The sequence below is a fragment of the Vicia villosa genome, linkage group LG2 (assembly GCF_029867415.1).
Source record: "Vicia villosa cultivar HV-30 ecotype Madison, WI linkage group LG2, Vvil1.0, whole genome shotgun sequence".
NCBI lineage: Eukaryota > Viridiplantae > Streptophyta > Magnoliopsida > Fabales > Fabaceae > Vicia > Vicia villosa.
In genome coordinates, this window is record NC_081181.1 from 95,253,942 (window position 1) to 95,268,191 (window position 14,250).

Sequence of the window (14,250 nt, forward strand, 5' to 3'; positions counted from 1 at the left end):
TTGTGTACCTAAAAAATATGAAACTATATTTATTAATATTATGAGAATAAAATTATTTTAGGAAATTATAAATATTGTTCTATTTTTTTAACATTTTTATCACATTAAAGAATGTTTATATTTTTTGTTATGAAAAGAAAGTTATTTATTGAGTTTTGTTTGATTAATTTTTTTGAAAATACTCTTGTCTCTTTATAATGTCAATGGCCACCTCTACAAGACAATAGTTTTGCAATAAAAACAATAAATTAATTGACGACGTTAATTACCCCCTCCAATTTTTTTTTATAAATAAGTATAGAATTCATATGTGAAATCAACAAAATAAAAAACAAAAAAAAATGGGTTTTACTGATAAGCAAGAGGCTTTAGTTAATAGTTCATGGGAGTCATTCAAACAAAATCTTTCGGGCAATAGTATTTTGTTCTACACTATGTAAGTTTAATATTTTTTTTTTTGTGTTTTTAACTTGTGTTTACTCTTTTTATCAATTGTCAAAATATGGTGCTATTTAACAAGAAAGTATGTTTGGTTATTTTGATAAAAGTATACTCGAGAAAGCACCTGCAGCTAAGGGCTTGTTCTCTTTTCTTAAAGACACAACTGGAGTAGAGGATAGTCCTAAACTTCAAGCCCATGCTGAACAAGTATTTGGATTGGTAAGTGTAATATAACATTAATTTTTATTAATACCAAATTCAAGTACTATTTATTCTAATAATTTCATTAAAATGGAATTATTTACCTTAAAATATTAATTATTTTGATTTATAGGTGCGTGACTCAGCTGCTCAACTCCGAGCAAAAGGAGAAGTAGTCTTAGGAAATGCTACATTAGGTGTTATTCATGTTCAAAAGGGAGTTACTGATCCTCATTTTGTGGTATGCTTATATAATAAAATATTTTAATTGATTCATTTTTATATAACAAACTATTTCTAATTCAATAATATGACAATAAATAAACACTTTTTATTCCATACATATTTTATTTAATGATATAAATATTTGAAAGAAATAGTTACAGAAAATCATATTAGAATTAATTTTTAGATATAAAACTTTCACAATAAAATAAAATTGATGGATGTAACAATAAAATTCTTGAAAGAGCTAAAGATTATTTATCACCACTCCATTTAATTTTTTACATTTATAAGATAATCTTTGGTATTCTTTAATTAATAGTAATTTTTTCTTCATAAATTTTATTTTATTTTTAAAAAAATCAAATGCTTAAACCAAAATTTATACATTGATGTCTTGTAGGTGGTTAAAGAAGCTTTGTTAGAAACAATAAAGAAAGCATCTGGAAATAATTGGAGTGAAGAATTGAGCACGGCTTGGGAAGTAGCTTATGATGGATTAGCAACTGCAATTAAGAAGGCAATGAATTAAATACGGAAAATATAATAATTATAAATAAATTTAATGAATAAAATATGTATTACTAAAATATGTTTAACAAATTCCTATAATAATAAATGTTGTTTAAAATATTGTTTATTGTGATTAATTTTTGGATAAAATAATTTCTAACAAAATACAAGTTTTTTTAAAAGGGATAAACTTAGTCAAAGAGAATTTATTTTTTAATTTTCAAAAATAAGATAAATGAACAAAACAAACAAGTAGACTAGAAAAGTAATAGAAATAAGATGATTATAGTTACTTGTTTAGAATGAATGAAAATATATCAAAAATAAAATTAGAATATATGTGAAATGAGATCAACACCCCTAACTAACAAATAAATAGGATATAGAGAATACGAACAAACTTTGGAGGCTCAGAAATTTGGTGAAGAAGAGGAATAAATTAGAGTAGCCATAACCATTTCTTCCCCCAAATCAGGTTTTAAAGCAATCTGACGTTCACAGTCATGACACCAAATTTTGCTTGCAATTGGAAAATTTTATAGGATTCACGTGCTTCTTTAGGTTTATCATTTCCATTTTTATTATTTAGATATGAGTAACCTAGGTGGTCATCATTTTGTATGTTCCTTGCTCAATATAAGATAAATCCTACTTGTAGGATAATGTAAAATTTCATGAAATAGTAATCTTTTAAATATGAATGAATGCCTTGTGCTTTTTCATATATTTAATTATGGGATTGATCACCTTAGAGTTACATAAAATTTTGTTAGATTGTAGTAGTATTTAAAAAATAGACTTCAATAACTAATATGTTGAAGTAAATAGTAGACATGCATTGCTTACTTAATCACTTAAGACATAAAGGATTATGACATTATGGGTAAACATAACGGATTATGCATGAAGTGTATTAGTATTATTGTAAAGCTTAGACATAAGATTCATAGTTACTTACTATACTTTTCACATTGTTGACAAATACCATAAATTTTAGTTTCGGCCTTACCTGATATGACATCACACGTAATTTAAATGAAATCATGAAATAAATCAGTGTCCAACATATTCTCATACTATGTTTAAATTCTTGTTATTACTCTTTAATTTTCTATAACTCCTAGATGACAGACACTTTTAATTGTTACCTTAACCCATGCATTATTCTATTAATATAATATGATTCATCAAGTCGTTTAATCACAATCATTATGGGGTCAATAATTTTCGTATCACTTATTACTGGTTTGACTAAGGGCCTCTTTAGTAAAAATAGCATTTGGTTGATAAGCTAGCTGATAGCTTATAGCTTATAGTTGATGGCTGATGACTGATAGCTTATAGATTATGGTTGATGGTTAAGAATGATAGCTGATAAGCTAATTGAAGTGTTTGGTAAAATTAGCAGTTCAAGTAACTTATAAATGTAAAATGACATAAAAGATATTTAATACAAAATTATTTTATTTTAAATTAAAATTAATTATAAAGGATAAAAGTGGATTTTTACTAAAATAATAAGGACATAAAAGGAAGAAAAAATGATAAGCTATAAGCTAAAACGCTATTTGAAATAGCGTCTGGAAAATAAGCTATAAACTCGAGATGAAAAGACTGTTATCAAACAGGTCTAAATTGTCATATGAGCTTATAAGCTATAAGCTCAAAATTGTGTCTTACCAAACAGAGCCTATGTATATTTTTACACTTCATTTGAATCAACTAGTTTTTGGTGTTGTTGTTGGGGATTGTGTCATTAAATTTTAAATTTTCATATGATCTAGAGAAATAACTCATTTGATCATTTAATATATTTATATTTTCTACTAAAACGACAAGCACTATGAGTATCCCTGTATTGGAAGTTTGAATTCCCCATAATATAGAGCAGACCTTGACCGATAAAGGATATTCATAATCTAGAGGAGATTGCATCAAGCTCATCAATTGGTTAGAGTATTTTTTTTTGAACTAGAGATAGTTAAACAAGAGTAATTTTTTTGGATCAAGAAGTTGAATAGGAAAAGGTCAACATATCACTGGTGTTGACAATGACCAAGCATTAAACATCAGAAATTACATAATCTTTATTCCTAATGCCTAAAATGTATGTATCATTAGACCAGAGATTACCAACGTGTGGTTTGAATTCAAGCCTATCATGTTCTGAATGTTCCAAGCCATTGGATAATACTCGGGTTTTTGCGATAGATGATCCTTATATGCATTTGAAGAACTTTCTTGAAGTTATGAGCATTTTCAAAATCGTTGAGATAGCTGATGACACCTTCTTACTCATATTAATTCCTTTCTCTATAAGGGATCGTGAAAATAGTTGGATAAATTTCTTGGAGCCAAACTCCATAGCCAAGGGGAGTTATTTGGGTGAGAAGTTCTTAGCCTAGTATTTCCTTTTGGTCAAAAATTCCAAAATGAGGAACAAGATTACTTCATTTCGACAAGGGGAGGGAGAATATGTATTTGATGCTTGGAAAATATTTAAGGAGTTGTTAAGGTAATGTCCCCATCATGGTAATCCAATTTTTTTCAATTGGAAACTGTTCTACACCAGCCACATTCCTAATATTTGCCAAGTGAATAAATATCAAGACATTAATAGAAAAAGGTATGATTTAATCTATAACTCACTCTATCGCTTTTTCATTCAAAAACTGCCTTGGGTGTTGGAGTGATAACCTTGTAGATCCACCCTATGCAACTGTATCTTTAGCACACTTTGTCCTCACTCACATGCTTTCTATTTCTCTACTATTTCTAATATTAACTATTAATTAAATAATAGTTCTAATTATATTTTTATCCACCAATATGCTACTAAACCTCCATATGTTTAATATTATAGGTCTCTATCCACAACTCACCAACTAAATTAATTAATTTAAAAACCCTTCCAAAACTCTATTAAAATTAAATATTAAAAATTAAGGTGTTACAACTCTCCCCCACTTAAAGAATTTTCGCCATCGAAATTTACTTGAAGAAAGCATCTCTAGATAAGACTCTCTCATCTAACTCTCTATGTCCCAGGACATGCCACTCTCGATGTATCCTCCCCAATTTGGTTCAATCTCACTCCTACTGGCTAACGGTTAGCTAAATGAGTGTTGACATTGTTTCACACACCTGACGTACACAAGGGTGCAAACAAGTTAACAAAATCTGGATCGAATGAACTAACTACTCTAATAACAATTATAATGCCTCATACTGCTTTCAGGATTACCGACTGACCCCACAAACCAACCCGAAGTTTTTCAGCATGCTTTATCCTCACTCACATGCTTTCTATTTCTATGTTATTTCTAATATTAACTATATATAATTAAATAATAATTTTAATTAAATTTTAATCGACCACTAAGCTACTAAACCTCCCTTCTAAACTATGTTTAATATAATAGGTCTCTATCCAAAATTCACCAATTAAATTAATTAATTTAAAATCACTTCCAAAACTCTATTAAAATTAAAAATTAAAAATTGGGGTGTTACAACTGTCCCCCACCTAAAGAACTTTCTCCCTTGAAAATTATCTGAAGAAATCATCTCTAGATAAGATCTCTCATCTGAATCTCTAACTCCCGCGACACACTACTCGCAACGGATCCTCCCCCACATGATTCAATCTCACTCCTGTTGGCTAACGGTTAGGGAAATGAGTGTCGATAGAGTTTCACACACCTGTCGTGCACAATGGTACAAACAAGTTAACAAAACCTAGGCCGAATGAACTGACCTGCTCTGATACCAACTATAACTTCCTAGACTGCTTTTAGGATAATCGACTAACTCCATAAACTAACACAGTTCTTTCCAGCATGCTTTGTCCTTACTCACACACTTTATATTTCTCTGTTATTTCTGATATTAAATAAATATAATTAAATAATAATTATAATCAAGCTTTAATCCAACATTAAGCTACTAAACCTCCCTTTTACACTACATTTAATATTATAGATCTCTACCCATAATTCAAAAACTAAATTAATTAATTTAAAAACACTCCCAACACTCTATGAAAATTAAATATTAAAAATTAGAGTGTTACACGATTTATTCCATCGTGGCTCACATCCATGACCAGTCTATGCTCAAATTTGAGGAGATATGTTAAATATACTCGGCATAAGTTGGAGGTAGAGAATCCTAGTCAGCTTAAGCTCACACTGAGCCTAACCGGTCAAAACGCTATAGATATGAGTCCATATCTGAGCATATTTGTCGGTGTCTTCTCATGGTGGTTAAAGGTCGAGATGAGTGATCTATCAGATCAAGATTACAGATCTTGATTCCATGAAATCTCAATTTCTTCACCAGAGATGCTTTCAGATTCCAAATCTAAAAATCATATTTAACCTCGTAGAAATTTTAGGAATCGGAAGTCAATTCTCGCAGACGGCGCTACTGTTCTGTGGGGCAACAAAAATGGAGAAAATATAAAAAATTGTGGTGAAGCAAAGTTCCGAAGAAATTTAGTGATGCGACACCCTGGATCTAAGGCTGCCATTTTGATGCCTCTAGAATTTGAGAGGTTGATCTTGAACTGGAGTTAGTAATCTTTGTTACGGTGGACAAAAGATGGGGTGCCTGCATGATTAATACTCCAATGCCCAAGTCAGTTTAGTGTTCAAGATAATTATAATGAAAATGGAGATAAGAAATTGTGTACCTGAAAAATATGAAACAATATTTATTAATATTATGAGAATAAAATTATTTTAGGAAATTATAAATATGGTTCTATTTTTTAACATTTTTATCACATTAAAGAATGTTTATATTTTTTGTTCGGAAAAAAAAGTTATTTAATAAGCTTTGTTTGATTAATTTTTTTGAAAATACTCTTGTCTCTTTATAATGTCAATGGCCACCTCTACAAGACAATAGTTTTGCAATAAAAACAATAAATTAATTGACTACGTCAATTACTCCCTCCAATTTTTTTTTGTATAAATAAGTATAGAATTCGTATGTGCAATCAACAAAATAAAAAACAAAAAAAAAATATGGGTTTTACTGATAAGCAAGAGGCTTTAGTTAATAGTTCATGGGAGTCATTCAAACAAAATCTTTCTGGCAATAGTATTTTGTTCTACACTATGTAAGTTTAATATCTTTTTTTGTGTGTTTTTAACTTGTGTTTTCTCTTTTTATCGATTATCAAAATATGGTGCTATTTAACAAGAAAGTATGTTTGGTTATTTTGATAAAAGTATACTCGAGAAAGCACCTGCAGCTAAGGGCTTGTTCTCTTTTCTAAAAGACACAGCTGGAGTAGAGGATAGTCCTAAACTTCAAGCCCATGCTGAACAAGTATTTGGTTTGGTAAGTGTAATATAACATTAGTTTTTATAAATACCGAATTCTAGTACTATTTATCTTAATAATTTCATTAAAATGGACATTATTTACCTTAAAATATTAATTATTTTGACTTATAGGTGCGTGACTCAGCTGCTCAACTCCGAGCAAAAGGAGAAGTAGTCTTAGGAAATGCTACATTAGGTGCTATTCATGTTCAAAAGGGAGTTACTGATCCTCATTTTGTGGTAGGCTTATATAATAAAATATTTTAATTGATTCATTTTTATATAACTAACTATTTATAATTCAATAATATGACAATAAATAAACACTTTTTATTCCATACATATTTTATTTAATAATTTAAGTACTTGAAAGAAATATTTACAGAAAATCATATTATAATTAATTTTAAGATATAAAACTATCAAAATAAAATAAAATTGATGGATGTAACAATAAAATTCTTGAAACAGCTAAAGATTATTTATTACCTCTCCATTTAATTTTTTACATTTATAAGATAATCATTGGTATTCTTTATTAATAATAATTTTTTCTTCATAAATTTTATTTTATTTTTAAAAATATCAAATGTTTAAACAAAAATTTATACATTGATGTCCCGTAGGTGGTTAAAGAAGCTTTGCTGCAAACAATAAAGAAAGCATCTGGAAATAATTGGAGTGAAGAATTGAGCACGGCTTGGGAAGTAGCTTATGATGGATTAGCAACTGCAATTAAGAAGGAAATGAATTAAATACGGAAAATATAATAATTATAAATAAATTTATTGAATAAAATATGTATTACTAAAATATGTTAAACAAATTCCTATAATAATAAATGTTGTTTAAAATATTGTTTGTTGTGATTAATTTTTGGATAAAATAATTTCTAACAAAATACAAGTTTTTTAAAAGGGATAAACTTAGTCAAAGAGAATTTATTTTTTAATTTGCAAAAATTAGATAAGTGAATAAAACAATCAAGGGTTAAAGGGCTTTACCCCCTGCCATATATACCAAGCACTAGATAAACAGGCGCTCGTGATACCACTTGTTAGACGATAGGGATGGTCTAGAGGGGGGTGAATAGACCACCTTTTTCCGACTTAAGAAAAATTTAGCTTTTGAAACGTGATTCCCCGAGATCAACTTTATCGTCTTTGAACGACCGAGTTATCGGGGACCGAATATGTGCAATAACCAAATCGGATGAAAATGATAAATTTGAATTACTTGTTTCAACGAAATTATCAATTAACTAGCATACACACTTAAGTAAATCTTACTCGCAATGAACCGTTTCACAAAAATTGACCAAAAATTGAAAGTGTAATTTTATTGAACACTTGGTGAGCGTTTTTCTCCAAACTTGAATTTTTGCTCTACTATGGATTTTTACCAAAAATGAATATAGAAAAGATAAAACTAAGAACGATAAAGAACACGAGATTTGTTAAGGCAGTTCCTCTATCGTCCTCGCAGGAGTACGTCTGCCCCTAATTTCAAATGAAATTAGGAAAGTTTTATTTGATTGCAAAATGTTTAACAAGGAAAGAGTTTACCAATCACCAACTACACACATGCAGTAAAATTGAATACAATTCTTTCCTACCCTTGATTCAAGTAGAACCAAGTCAATGTCAATGATCTTCACCGATCAAGACCCCGATTCTTCCTTTTTCAATCCTCCGGTTATAACAAATTTGATGAGCGAATCTACAATCCCTCAATTCCTTATGCTCAGCTGAATTGAACCCAAAGCAAAGCGATCGTCAAAAACCTTCAAATCAAACCCTTGATGTAGAAGGAAAAACCCTAAGGTTTTATACAAGAAACACCCTCAACAATCTTCACTCGAACAAGACAATTGTCTACCGTCGAACCTTATCAATGTACGTTCCTTACTCCGATCGAAAAAGATGATTATGTGTGATTTTCGATCAATAAGCGAAAGGTTGAAGTTGAGAAGACTCTTAAGTATATCTTTCACGTTTCTTGTTAATTTTGCTTGAGAATGATCAAAGAATATATATACCACCCCCTTTCCATTAGTCACTTAAACTCAGCAGAAAAACCAGTCATTTTAGCGATAGGTCGACCTGTCCATCTGTGTAGGTCGACCTGTTGCAATTCTGCACAAGCTTTTGGATCAAACATGACACATGCGTCGACCTGAAGGGTCGGCATGCGCATACCCGAGGTTTCCCCAAAATTCCATGCGTCGACCTGTAGGGTCGGCGTGCGCATACCCGAGGTTTCCTCAAAATGCCATGCGTCGACCTGAGCTAGCAATGCGTCGACGCATTCTGCTCCTACACAGCATTTTTCTTACGTCCACCAAATAGGTCGACCTATGGCATATGTGCGTCGACCTGTTGACTGAAATTTGCCAAAATCACTTTTCCTTAATGCATCCACTTGATTCCTTTGTTTCCACATCAATTGTGTCAAGTTCACAATGTTTTGACATCATGAAAATACATATTTGCCCTCACAGATAGCTTATAGATTATGGATGATGGTTAAGATTGATAGCTGATAAGCTAATTGAAGTGTTTGGTAAAGTTAGCAGTTCAAGTAACTTATAAATGTAAAATGACATAAAAGATATTTAATACAAAATTATTTTATTTTAAATTAAAATTAATTATAAAGGATAAAAGTGGATTTTTACTAAAATAATAAGGATATAAAAGGAAGAAAAAATGATAAGCTATAAGCTATAAGCTAAAACGCTATTTGAAATAGCGTCTGGAAAATAAGCTATAAACTCAAGATGAAAAGACTGTTATCAAACAGGTCTAAATTGTCATATGAGCTTATAAGCTATAAGCTATAAACTCAAAATTGTGTCTTACCAAACAGAGCCTATGTATATTTTTACACTTCATTTGAATCAACTAGTTTTTGGTGTTGTTGTTGGGGATTGTGTCATTAAATTTTAAATTTTCATATGATCTAGAGAAATAACTCATTTGATCATTTAATATATTTATATTTTCTACTAAAACGACAAGCACTATGAGTATCCCTGTATTGGAAGTTTGAATTCCCCATAATATAGAGCAGACCTTGACCGATAAAGGATATTCATAATCTAGAGGAGATTGCATCAAGCTCATCAATTGGTTAGAGTATTTTTTTTTGAACTAGAGATAGTTAAACAAGAGTAATTTTTTTGGATCAAGAAGTTGAATAGGAAAAGGTCAACATATCACTGGTGTTGACAATGACCAAGCATTAAACATCAAAAATTACATAATCTTTGATCCTAATGCCTAAAATGTATGTATCATTAGACCAGAGATTACCAACGTGTGGTTTGAATTCAAGCCTATCATGTTCTGAATGTTCCAAGCCATTGGATAATACTCGGGTTTTTGCGATAGATGATCCTTATATGCATTTGAAGAACTTTCTTGAAGTTATGAGCATTTTCAAAATCGTTGAGATAGCTGATGACACCTTCTTACTCATATTAATTCCTTTCTCTATAAGGGATCGTGAAAATAGTTGGATAAATTTCTTGGAGCGAAACTCCATAGCCAAGGGGAGTTATTTGGGTGAGAAGTTCTTAGCCTAGTATTTCCTTTTGGTCAAGAATTCCAAAATGAGGAACAAGATTACTTCATTTTGACAAGGGGATGGAGAATATGTATTTGATGCTTGGAAAATATTTAAGGAGTTGTTAAGGTAATGTCCCCATCATGGTAATCCAATTTTTTTCAATTGGAAACTGTTCTACACCAGCCACATTCCTAATATTTGCCAAGTGAATAAATATCAACACATTAATAGAAAAAGGTATGATTTAATCCATAATTCACTCTATCGCTTTTTCATTCAAAAACTACCTTGGGTGTTGAAGTGATAACCTTGTAGGTCCACCCTATGCAACTGTATCTGAGTAGCTCACACCAACGCACCAAAGATTTATACGAATAATTCTAGTTCCATAAGAGAACAGTGGCATTGATCATTACCTCTACCACCACTAATCATTATGTCTCAAGAATCCTCGTAGATGTAGAAGTTACTGTAATACAATTTACTTCATAACTTTTGTTAAACTTGGCTTAAGAAATGATATTTAAGGCCCTTGGAAGGCTAGAGCCTCCTGGCGGTCAATGATTCTTCTACTCATCTGTGTGGGTAAATGTACTTACCGATATCCTTGGAAGATGGAAATGTTAAGACAATGATGAATATTTTCTTCTTTGAGATTACATGCAAAAATGTATATAGAAGTAGTCTTGGTCAACCATTATTGGCTTCTTTAGGCGTTGTGGCCTCCACCTTCCACCTGAAGATAAGTACCACACTAATTCTATATGACTTATTATAGTCAAAGACAACCTTCGTATAACACGTTGAATATATGAGACAATATTGATGAATCTCCTGATATCATAAGTCTTTCCTAAACGAAGAGTCAAGTAAGAAGATGGAGCGTCAGAATTATTTGGCATTGACATTCTCGAAGACGAACCTCTGTAGGGAGAAGAGCTAGGCCCATCGATCGGGATCAAGAAAACTCCCTAAGGTCGGCTCCAAATTGAGAATTTTAAGTCGTCCAGCTGGACAAAAATATGATGAGGTCGGTAAGAATATGAGTGACTTTCCTGAAGAAGTAAATGAAGGATGAGTTAAATGTTTGAGATCTAAAGATGATCTCTTTGTTATCACTCCCCATAAGATGCTTGGAATAGATCCTAGTCTAACATGTCACCAACTGAACATTGACCCTAGAGCCTAGTACATGTCCCAAAGAAGAAGGCGGTAGTCTCTTGAGAAGTCAAGAGCAGTAGTGAAGATAGACCAAAGTTTTTTAGATGCTAATTAAATTTAAGAAGTTAAATATATTGGTCGCTATCTAATGTTATGCTAGTCATGAAACCCTAAGGAAAATGGAGAATGTTCATCGATTATACCAATATTAATAAAACATGTCCGAAAGACTCATATCCATTCCCAAGTTAGTGGACAACTGAGCTAGATACAAGCTTCTATCATTCATAGAAGCATACTCCGACTACAATCAGATACCAATATACGAGCAACATAGAGAGAAAGTTGTATTCATGATAGAATAAGCCAACTACCATTACAATGTGATACTCTTTGATTTATAAATTATAGGAGCAACATATCAAAGGATGATGAATAAAGTTTTCAAATAAGAGATAGGAGAAACACTATAATTGTAGATTATGTTATGATCATTAAGTCTAATGAAAAAGGGTTACACGAACAATTTCCAGACGAAATTTCCAGTAGACTCTTTTGAAAGTTCCGGTACAACCAACATTTCTGGTACCCCCTGCTAAATTTACGGAATACCGTAAATTTCGCCAATCACCACTTCTCATAAGCTTGACCTCGGTTCACAGACTTCTGAAACTTACCTCACCTGATAATGATAACAATACCTCAAGCATCTATGAATAGCCTTGATATTCCCACACGAGCATAAGCTTGGTTTCCTTTGAAACTCACCATTCTCCACACATACCAACCAGGGAATCATGAACTAACGAGGGTGTTCTCACTTCATATTTCATTTCCTTAATGATTCCATTTATTCTTGTTATAAAACTTATGCTAATTACTTCTCATAATAAACAACACAACTCACATAATTTAGATGCTATTGCTGTTTGATTTAATTAAACATGGCATACAACCAATAAAAAATTAAATCCCAAGTCAAGAAGAGTCATTTTCCCCTTGAGACGTGAAGCAGGGCAGAAAGAATGACAAAGTGGTTGTCATGAAGCTGACGGTTGTCAACTAGCCCATCACCTCAAATGACAGTCTTCTTTTCTACCTGAGCAATGAGAGTGGATGTTATGGATTCAAACGTCCATCACCTAACCCATTATGGAAGAAATGACCAGGAATCTAATCAAGTGAGATGACATGCATCCCATCATGGGAGTTGACGCCTGTTATATGGGCATGAAGATTTGACTATTGTGGGAGATAACGCCTATTATCCTGCCCTGAATTTCTTTTTCCTACATAATATCAACAAAACAACCCTATTTCATGTTTATAACACGCCTTAGATTCAGCAAAATATACATGTATCAATCTAAAGACATAAATAACAATCAGTTCACATATAAGCATATTTAAACATACACATTTATTCAAGCATTCACACAAAACACACATTTTCAAGGAATTTAAATCTCTACCCCAAGCATGCAAGAATCCTAGCTATGGCTACCCAGTCTATCCAAGGAGCCCACCTTAAATTGATAAAATCTGAATTGAGATGAATTGAGAATGGTGATAAGATTAAATTAATGTTGTCCCCACCCCTAGCTTTCTCTATTTCAAGAAGTTGGGCTTTCTTCACAAGCAAGGAGGTTATATTAACAAAGATTGAGCTTCCCTCTTCTTCTTATCTCCATGCCTTCTTCTTTTCCCCATTTCCTTTCACAAATTATGATTTCTTCTATCAAGGTGAAAGAAAATGAGAAAAAAATGAGGATTTCTCTTCAATTTTGGGCTTAAATAGCTTCCATGTGAAAATGTCCATTTTCCCCTTGCTAATAAATCACATCCACTAATCATACCATGGCTTTAATCATGCTACTAATCTCACTTCTCAAATGCTAAATTACTCATTAAGAACTAGAAACATGATTTAATAATTGAGGGTGTTACTCATTAAAAAAATTAGTCGTCGAATTTTATGAACTTAGATGAGCAATTGAGGATAGCTTCCTCGCATCTTTAACTTTGGCTCCAAAGTGGCTTTGCTCAGATGTGATTCTTCCCACATAAATTTCACAAGGGGTGTCTCTTTATACCTCAGCATCTTGATCACGTAATCCATGACACAACTAGGTTGAGGTCGAAAAGAATGACTAGTTGTAACTCCAACTGTATTAAGGAGGATAGGTTGATAAGAATTCGGAACAAATTTCTTGAGTTGAGATACGTGGAACACGTTATGAAGCCTAGATAGTAAAGGTGGAAAAACTAACTATTAAGCCACTTCACATACCCGACTTATGATATGGTACATACCAATGTATCCCATACTCAACTTCCTTGTTTTTGAACTGTCCCTTTAGTCCAATCTTTGAGGTAACCTTCAAGAATACATGATCTCCCTCTTCAAACTTCAAAGGCCTCCTACTTTGATCGCCATAACTTTTCTGACGATCTTGAGCCTTCTTAATTTATTTTAGATCATCCTTATCTTCTCAGTGGTCCTTGGATTATCTTTGGTCTAAGATCCTCTTAGTCCCCAAATTTCACCCAGCACAAAGGCGTTCTACATTTCCTTCCATACAATACCTCGTATGGTGCCATCCCGATGTTCAAATGGTAACTATTGTTATAGACAAAATTGATCAAGGGTAAGTGGTCCTTCCAATTCCCTCCACTTTCTAAAATACTTTACTGCAACATATCCTCAATGGTTTCTCCACCTGGCCATCTTATTGAGGATGATTTGAGGTACTGAGTTTTAATTTAGTCCCCATTTCATGCTAAACAGCCCTCCAAAACATAGAAG

At 32.0% G+C, this 14,250-nt stretch overlaps 2 protein-coding genes and 2 non-coding genes across 4 annotated transcripts; 2 read left to right on the plus strand and 2 right to left on the minus strand.

Moving 5' to 3' along the window:
* The first annotated feature begins 277 nt into the window (after nt 1-277).
* Nucleotides 278-1,500, plus strand: LOC131646467 (leghemoglobin Lb5-10-like). The gene is made up of 4 exons (XM_058916494.1): nt 278-436; nt 549-660; nt 776-883; nt 1,271-1,500. The coding sequence occupies exons 1-4, from the start codon at nt 342-344 to the stop codon at nt 1,397-1,399; spliced, it is 444 nt and encodes a 147-aa protein (XP_058772477.1). The 5' UTR covers nt 278-341; the 3' UTR covers nt 1,400-1,500.
* Nucleotides 1,501-3,809: 2,309 nt separating this feature from the next.
* Nucleotides 3,810-3,916, minus strand: LOC131654420 (small nucleolar RNA R71). The gene has a single exon (XR_009299459.1). It is a non-coding gene; the product is annotated as a small nucleolar RNA R71 (small nucleolar RNA).
* Nucleotides 3,917-6,346: 2,430 nt separating this feature from the next.
* On the plus strand, nt 6,347-7,569 carry LOC131646469 (leghemoglobin Lb5-10-like). Its single transcript, XM_058916495.1, has 4 exons — nt 6,347-6,505; nt 6,618-6,729; nt 6,846-6,953; nt 7,340-7,569. Exons 1-4 carry the CDS (start codon nt 6,375-6,377, stop codon nt 7,466-7,468), a joined length of 480 nt encoding a protein of 159 aa, XP_058772478.1. The 5' UTR covers nt 6,347-6,374; the 3' UTR covers nt 7,469-7,569.
* A 2,754-nt stretch (nt 7,570-10,323) lies between these two features.
* Nucleotides 10,324-10,430, minus strand: LOC131654398 (small nucleolar RNA R71). The gene has a single exon (XR_009299439.1). It is a non-coding gene; the product is annotated as a small nucleolar RNA R71 (small nucleolar RNA).
* Between the last annotated feature and the right edge of the window lie 3,820 nt (nt 10,431-14,250).

What these genes read in the sequence shown, in the direction of transcription:
- LOC131646467 (XM_058916494.1), top strand. Translation starts at nt 342, where the DNA reads ATGGGTTTTACTGATAAGCAAGAGGCTTTAGTTAATAGTTCATGGGAG. An exon ending in CTGAACAAGTATTTGGATTG is followed by an intron (nt 661 to 775) that starts GTAAGTGTAATA and finishes TTTGATTTATAG; the next exon opens with GTGCGTGACTCAGCTGCTCA. An exon ending in TTACTGATCCTCATTTTGTG is followed by an intron (nt 884 to 1,270) that starts GTATGCTTATAT and finishes GATGTCTTGTAG; the next exon opens with GTGGTTAAAGAAGCTTTGTT.
- LOC131646469 (XM_058916495.1), top strand. Translation starts at nt 6,375, where the DNA reads ATGTGCAATCAACAAAATAAAAAACAAAAAAAAAATATGGGTTTTACT. An exon ending in AGTATTTTGTTCTACACTAT is followed by an intron (nt 6,506 to 6,617) that starts GTAAGTTTAATA and finishes TTTTGATAAAAG; the next exon opens with TATACTCGAGAAAGCACCTG. An exon ending in TTACTGATCCTCATTTTGTG is followed by an intron (nt 6,954 to 7,339) that starts GTAGGCTTATAT and finishes GATGTCCCGTAG; the next exon opens with GTGGTTAAAGAAGCTTTGCT.